Source organism: Macrobrachium nipponense, chromosome 36, assembly GCF_015104395.2.
Source record: "Macrobrachium nipponense isolate FS-2020 chromosome 36, ASM1510439v2, whole genome shotgun sequence".
NCBI classification, from domain to species: Eukaryota; Metazoa; Arthropoda; class Malacostraca; order Decapoda; family Palaemonidae; genus Macrobrachium; species Macrobrachium nipponense.
Window position 1 is genome coordinate 26,292,212 of NC_087220.1, and position 7,500 is coordinate 26,299,711.

The window sequence follows — 7,500 nt, forward strand, 5'->3', positions numbered from 1 at the left end:
TGGGATATGCCAGTGGAAATTGTGCACATAATCATAGGCATGATCCCAAGATCCCTGAAAAGGAATCTAGAAAAACTAGAGGCTGAAGTAGCTCCAGGACTCATGCAGAAGAGTGGGATCCTAGAAACGGCACACATAGTAAGAAAAGTGATGGACTCCTAAGGAGGCAGGATGCAACCCGGAACCACACACTATAAATACCACCCAGTCGAATTGGAGGACTCCCCCATTTATCACTTTAAAAATTCCTGAAGTAGCATGAATCAGATATTAAATGACATCTGTAGCTTAATGATTGTATATAAATCATGGTGTGATTAAATATATAAATCGGAGGAGACAGATACATATACCCTGAAGACCTACAAAGTTTTTTTTTTGCATCGAATATCCACCGTCATTTCTACTCTCATTTTGGTTCTTTCGCTTCTATGGGTCATCAATAGTTTTAACCCAGTATCATATGGACTTTTTGTAGGGGTTGGTGGAGGTCCCATGTGTGGAGTGACCATCAGACCTTAAAATTACCATGGATTTCAACTACGCCAAGAGTCCAAATACTTCATCGTCACAGGTATGGCCTAAAGGTTTGCCTTTGAGAAAATAAATTCAATAGTAACTGCTATTATGTAACTTTAAACACTATTGATAAAAATATTGACAAAAACAGTGACTGTCACTCACTAATGTGCGTTTGAATGACAGAGTAGAGTAGTATCGAATATACAATTTAGGCCAAAGGCCAAGCATTGGGACCATTGTAGTTGCACTATAAGTCAATTATGAGGAGAGGGTTAAGGGAAGTAAGATGGAAGAGAATCTGAAAGGAAGTACACCAAGAGGAATTAAATAAAAGGGGTTGATCTAGGGGCTGAAGGGACACTACAGTGAACCGCATGAGATGCACTGACGCCACTACTACAAGGGTGTTTGAATTCTGAATAACTCTTTAAAAACAAAGCCGCAAATGGAGATCTTGTCTTTTGAGACGTGAATATGAATGACGTCTTTATACAAATACAGGATGGGACTCCAAATTTCGAAATACAGCATTGTATCTTATTTGTACGTTTAGTACTAGGCTTGAAGTGTAGATATATCAGAATGTAGTAAGAGAAGATGTTGTAACACAGTAATATCTCGCAAACAACAAGTGATTTTTTCAGACAAATTTCCAAGAATATTATTCTGAGTTCCTGCAATGCTGAATACTTTCGAGTCGTCTTCCATCTCTTCAAAGTTGCTCTGTATCAGGTTCTGCCTATTCTCTACCAACAAATGTATTGTTAAGTGTTCTTGTAGTGACTCTAAAACCAGTTTTCTGCCCTAATCTCACAGTCGGAATGTTTCATTGCAGAATTTGCTTGGGTAACTTATGCTTGCAGCACGCATATATATATATATATATATATATATATATATATATATATATATATATATATATATATATATATATATATATGTACAGGCAAGAAATGAACCCAAAATTGGTTGCTGACTGCCTGTGAGATACAGGATGAAGTTTGCTCGTCTGACTGGAGGAGACATCCTCTGGCAAGGTGAAGGGGAATTGGAACCTAAGTACAGTTGTTGTAGGTATCGCTTAATTTATGAGACAAAGACAAATGCGTTTTTAATTATTTAATGCCTAGTTCCTGCAGAAAAGTGTCTGTCAGCACAACATTTCCATTATTCAGGGAACAAAACAACTTGAAAAAAAAGCTGTATCATGAGAGATTCAACCCCATTTCAAATTACATCAACCTTGTTCATTCAAATTACAAACCTACTTTCCTAGATGATTGACGTCGGTCCTCACCTAGAGGGACAGTAAGACATCACATGGAAACTACTCTGAAAGAAACGTAATCACAAAGTACTTCAGTTCTCCTACCAAATGGGAAACCGGATAGCTTTATACTCATGTTCCACATGGAAATTGATGTATATCAGTTTGAAGTAAACCTTAATGTTGCAGTTCTACTTATTGATTAATCAAATAAATGTAAACATGGATTATCGAAGTGTCCAACTGAATACAGCTTAAGAAATGCAAATACACAACAACAGGCTATTTCACTTTATGTAGAAACTTAGAAGGAAATTTACTCTTACTCCTGATCCATCTTCCATTTCACTTGTCTGCGGGCATTTCTTCATCTAGCACTGAAGCAAAGTTCCAAGGCAGTTGGGCAGGTTTCTCGCAAATGTACCTGTAAGGTAATATTTTTATCATTCTTCTTTGAATTGGAAAACCTTGAATGAGTTTTAGACTACTGACTCTGTTGAAGATGATTGAACTTCATAGAGCAAAAGGAAAATGTACTTTTTGTCCATTTCTAACTCTTGTCACTTGAATCCCCAGCTGCTTACAGATTCTTTTGAGGTCAGCATGTTGTCAAGTAATGATTCTTTTCTGCTGAAATGGCTTCATAATCATGCTGCAGTGTGGGGTCTGCAGTGGGAGGTTGAAACTAACGTTCTTTGGAAACTTGAATTTCAAGTCAATGCCCCTTGTATGCTGGTTGCATTTGAATAGGTTTCATTTACTGAAATAATAATAATGATAATAATAATAATAATAATAATTTCCTTACCTAAACTCCTTGGCACAGTTAATATCATTGAGACGATCGTCTTTTGCAGGAAAGTAATGGATACAATGTTCTGCTGCAGTGCTGGGTTCACCTTCTCCCCACCTGGAATGAGTAAGATAATCATTATTGAGAAACACTACTAGAAGCGTTCTATTACTAAAACTGTTGTCAGTGTCTTCCACCACTTGTGCCTGATCCTAAGGGCAAGAATTACTTATACCCTGTCACCTGAATAGAAGAGGGCAGTGATTAACTGTCCTCTGTTTAACTCTGATTATCGTTTCTCAGCAGTCTAAGAATTATCCAATTATTTTATTACCCTATTGCATGATATAATTCGAATGGTCTTTTTTCCCTCTCAGTTTTCTTGAAGAAGCGTAATGCTTTATGTAGGTATGGCATTCATTGTGAAACTCTGTTTCTACAACTTCAGATCTTACCATGATTCAACGATTTGATGAATGGTGCCATCTGCAACCCATCTGTAGGATCCCTCTTCTTGCAGGTCACTTAGTCCTATGTAGTAGTTGTGGCCTTTTGCAAGTTCTGCAAAGAGAATTCCTGATTAGATTGAATGGGAAATGGGAAAGCATAATTCTCCATCTTTGTCTCATAGGACATTTTTTAAAAATAAAAGTTAATTTAGCAATCGAAAAATTCTGTGGAACTTGTTCGAAGTTTATGATATATAATCAAGCTTTGCTCTTCCGTAACTCCTTTGAAAGATACATAGTCAAGACAGTGCAGTTGTTCTTGAGGTACCAGCTGGTACCAGCAAAAGAAATAGCAGTCCTTATGTAAGCTGACTTCTCTAAGGGCTTACTGGTACATAACAGAAACTTGCTATTAAATTATATTGTGTTCAGTTATAGTAAATGCTATAAAAATCAAAATCTTTGACTACTATGGGTTTCAGAGACAGTGCAAGCACGTTTTTTGGCAATAACTCTATGGCGGACACTCGTATCAGAACGAGATTTTGCTATAGTGTATTACACCCAGTGCCGCAATTTATAAGGGTATCGTGAATCACTAATTGTAAAGAACAAAGACACTTTTCCTTGTACCAAGAGACAAAAACTCCATTAGCCAGAAATGGATACGAACACAACAGTAAAAAGCTCTGTCTACCCTCTCCCCCCACCCTCCACAGCCACACCCGTCCTTCTGCCTTCCCTCACCTTCCCTTCTCTCTCTCTCTCTCTGAAAGTTGCTTCGGTAAAATTATTTTGTATGATTTTTCTATCTATCTATCCGTCTATCCATCTATCTATCTAATAATATACATTGTTGTATATATCTAACGATCCAGTCGGTTGTTTGCTGCCAGTTGACTGATTTATTTATGCATTGATCCGCTATCTCTCTCTCTCTCTCTGTAAGGTAGTGGTACCTACTGTAAATGGTTATTAGAGTGAGAGATATCTGAATGTATGGTGGAGAAGTAAAACGAAAGACACTATGATTTATGGTAAAACGGCTGTTATACTTGTGTTTGGTTACCTTCTCCGTTATCCTCAGGCGGACTCAGGGAATCAGCAATATAGTACTTTTATTACGAAGGTGAAGAAAATATGGCTACCACGAAACTTGACTCTTGGCACGGTTGCAGAAGTTCGTTTGTCACACAACTTTTCAACTCTTTTAGACATGAAAAAGCCGCCAATTGCCTTCAGATTGGTTTGAATAGGTAACTGGTTATAGTTACTCTGTTACAAATAAAAATTAAGCCTTTCTACCTGACATTCATTAGAGTTAAAACTTCGATTATACCGATGCACATATAACTGTCGCTTTACCATAAATCATAGTGTCTATCGATTTACTGCTCCACCATACATTCAGAAATTATCTCTCACTCTAATAACCATTTACAGTAGGTACCACTACACACAGAGAGAGAGAGAGAGAGAGAGATGAGCGGATCAATGCATAAATAAATCAGTCAACTGGCAGCTAACAACCGACTGGATCGTTAGATGTATACAACAATGCATATTACTAGATAGATAGATAGATTGATAGACAGACAGATAGATAGATAGAAAAATCATACAAAATAAGTTTACTGAAGCAACTTTCAGAGAGAGAGGAGAAGAGAGGAGGAGGAGAGAGACGAGAGAGAGAGAGAGAGAGAGAGATAGAGAGAAGAGAGAGGGGAAGGTGAGAGAAGGAAGAAGGACCGGGGTGGGGGGTGGGGGTGGGGGTGAGGGGAGAGGGTAGGCGGAGCTTTTTACTGTTGTGTTCGTATCCATTTCTGGCTAATGGAGTTTTTGCCTCTTGGTACAGGGACAAGTGTCTTTGTTCTTTACAATTAGTGATTCACGATACCATTATAAATGAAGGCACTGGGTGTAATACACTATAGCAAACTCTCGTTCTGATACGAGTGTTCATTACAGAAACCCATAGTAGGTTTATTTGAGCTTAGAACAGTGACTTGTCTGACTGATTAAGCAAACTTGATGGTACCAAAGTAGTAGTTTCCTTACATTTAAACTCACTATTACTTCTACTCACCGCGGAGGAAGTTGTACTCTTCGTCATGAGTGATTTTAACCAAATCAGAATTCAAGGCTATGCACTTTTGACGGCTTCCTTCCCAAGTGCTGGTGTCTTTACTAATGAAGTAACAGGAGGATCTCAGCTTCAGCCAACCCCCTTCACAGACAAGATGATCTGTAAGTTAGATTTAGATCTTTCACAACAGCACTGAACGTTCTTGTCGTATAAGTGTTCAGGATGGTTTATATATATATATATATATATATATATATATATATATATATATATATATATATATATATATATATATATATAGTGTGTGTGTGTATTTTCCTGTCTTTCACAATATTTATTGCAAGCAATCTCCTTTGTGGGACTGACTTCTTTGATGCAGACTTTTTCTCTACCATCTGCACGACCCAGAAGAGGGATCCAAGGTCAGCGTCAACAACGTCAAGTGTAGCCACGCCAGAGTACCACATAGGAAGAGGTCAATAGTTTTATTAGGGTTATAAGATGCAGAAATAGAATGTAGGACTTATATAACGGCATAGTTTTACCATGTAATAACATCTTATGTAAATACTATGTACACAACTAACCACCCCATTGTCATTTGTAAAGCAAACATTGTAACAGAGAAATATGGCAATGCCCCACCCCCAAACCAATCTTGTCAATACAAATAGAGCAGAGGTTGTATACATTAATTCCTGCTTGACAAAGCCCGAGATAGGGCGAAACGGACCGTAGCAATAAATGAAAAACACACCACGAAACTGTAATCTTTTCCAGAACTTTCAAGAATTATTGAAAACAGAAGTAATGAAATATGAAAAAGTCTGCATCACTGAAGTCAATGCCACAAAGGTGGTTGCGTACAACAAATAAGTATATATATATATATATATATATATATATATATATATATATATATATATATATATAATATATCATATTTATATGTGTGTGCGTGCGTGTTTGTGTATAAATGACACTATTCAAAATGTCTTCAGATGAACACACTTTATAGGTACCGTTACGAGATAAACACTATTACACAATGTCTGTTCAGATCCCAATTATCCTAAAATTTACTAAACACTGAGAGGGACCAATTACAATTTTTTATGTTGCTCTAAAAATGAGAGAGAGAGAGAGAGAGAGAGAGAGAGAGAGAGAGAGAGAGAGAGAGAGAGAGAGAGAGATATTATGGTTATCAATAAATATTAACATAATGTGGTCTAAGACACTAAGAATCTCTACACAAAACATAAAAGCAAATCATGGAATATTCTCGAAAGACGTCATGGAGAGAGTAAATGCAAAACATTCTAGTCATGTAACATTCTCGAAGCTTCATATTACAAAATATGATGCAATCTACACGAGGTCTGGACAAGAAACAAAACGAGTCATATATATTCAATGGTTGGTTTAAAAAAAAAAAAAAGCTCAAGGATTTCTGATCAATGGTGATGACAGCAACATAAGCTTTTCATTCTACGTTATTCCATAACTTTAAATTATGATTTTGTGAAACCTGAACGTATCATTTGAACATATCAGTTATTCTAAGTTAGTCTTATGATGGAATCTGAACATATTTCACTCACAGTACTTTTGAATATCTACGACACTACAATGACAAAACACTACTGGGGAGAATTTACAAGGACCTTTCATAAAACTAATAATCAAAACGTTGGTTACTCACCTGTGGCCATCAAGGTGAACATTTTCATGATTCCTGAGGCGATTTTCTCTGAAGCAACCGCTTGTGCTGAAAAGAAAACGGAATTTAACCAGGGAACCCTTAGGCCTATACTGAAGATCTTTTTTTGCAATTTAGCATAATACGAATAAATGTAACAGGTGACAGATTCACACATCAGAAAGAAGCAACTCACTGAACTTCCAGAAGATTTTCCTTCGCTCTTTGCCTTACCTTGTAACACCTGAGTGAGGTTGTCCATCGAGTCTGCAATCCTGCCGAGTTGGATATGATCCATTTGCTGCGAGGAGCAGCGACCAGCGATTGCAAGAAGAAGAATGGTTGCAATCAGACGAAAGCAAGAAGCAACGGCCATGCTCGAACACTCCATCTCTTTCTCTTACCGAGTTTAGCTTAGTACTAGTTCTGGCACCGTCCTTCTTCCCTCTGAATTCCTCAAAAGACGTGGGAGTCCTTTAATAAACTCTCCGTGGCGCCTATGGTAAGGATGTCTCATGGGACCCCTTGGCATGTGACCGAAAGGACTTGGAAATACCCAAGGAGTGTCTCTCACACGTTTTTGCACGAGCGATGGTACTACGCAGAAATCTTCTCTAATGAGCTGCGGTTTATTCTCTCAATAAGCAGTCAACAGACCCACATTTATAAATGAATGCATGTATT

General features: G+C 37.5%; 1 protein-coding gene across 3 annotated transcripts; it reads right to left on the bottom strand.

Moving 5' to 3' along the window:
• Nucleotides 1–1,626: 1,626 nt before the first annotated feature.
• On the bottom strand, nt 1,627–7,353 carry LOC135203522 (perlucin-like protein). 3 transcript variants are annotated; one of them, XM_064233256.1, is made up of 6 exons: nt 6,820–7,353; nt 5,118–5,276; nt 3,038–3,143; nt 2,598–2,699; nt 2,116–2,213; nt 1,627–1,854 (listed from the first exon to the last, which is right to left on the bottom strand). In XM_064233256.1, exons 1-5 carry the CDS (start codon nt 7,205–7,207, stop codon nt 2,135–2,137), a joined length of 834 nt encoding a protein of 277 aa, XP_064089326.1. In that variant the 5' UTR covers nt 7,208–7,353; the 3' UTR covers nt 1,627–1,854; nt 2,116–2,134. The 3 variants fall into 3 exon arrangements, with proteins under 3 accessions (XP_064089326.1, XP_064089327.1, XP_064089325.1); XM_064233257.1 differs by having other exon boundaries at nt 1,627–2,213; nt 6,820–6,885; nt 7,051–7,316; XM_064233255.1 differs by having other exon boundaries at nt 1,627–2,213; nt 6,820–7,349.
• Nucleotides 7,354–7,500: the final 147 nt, after the last annotated feature.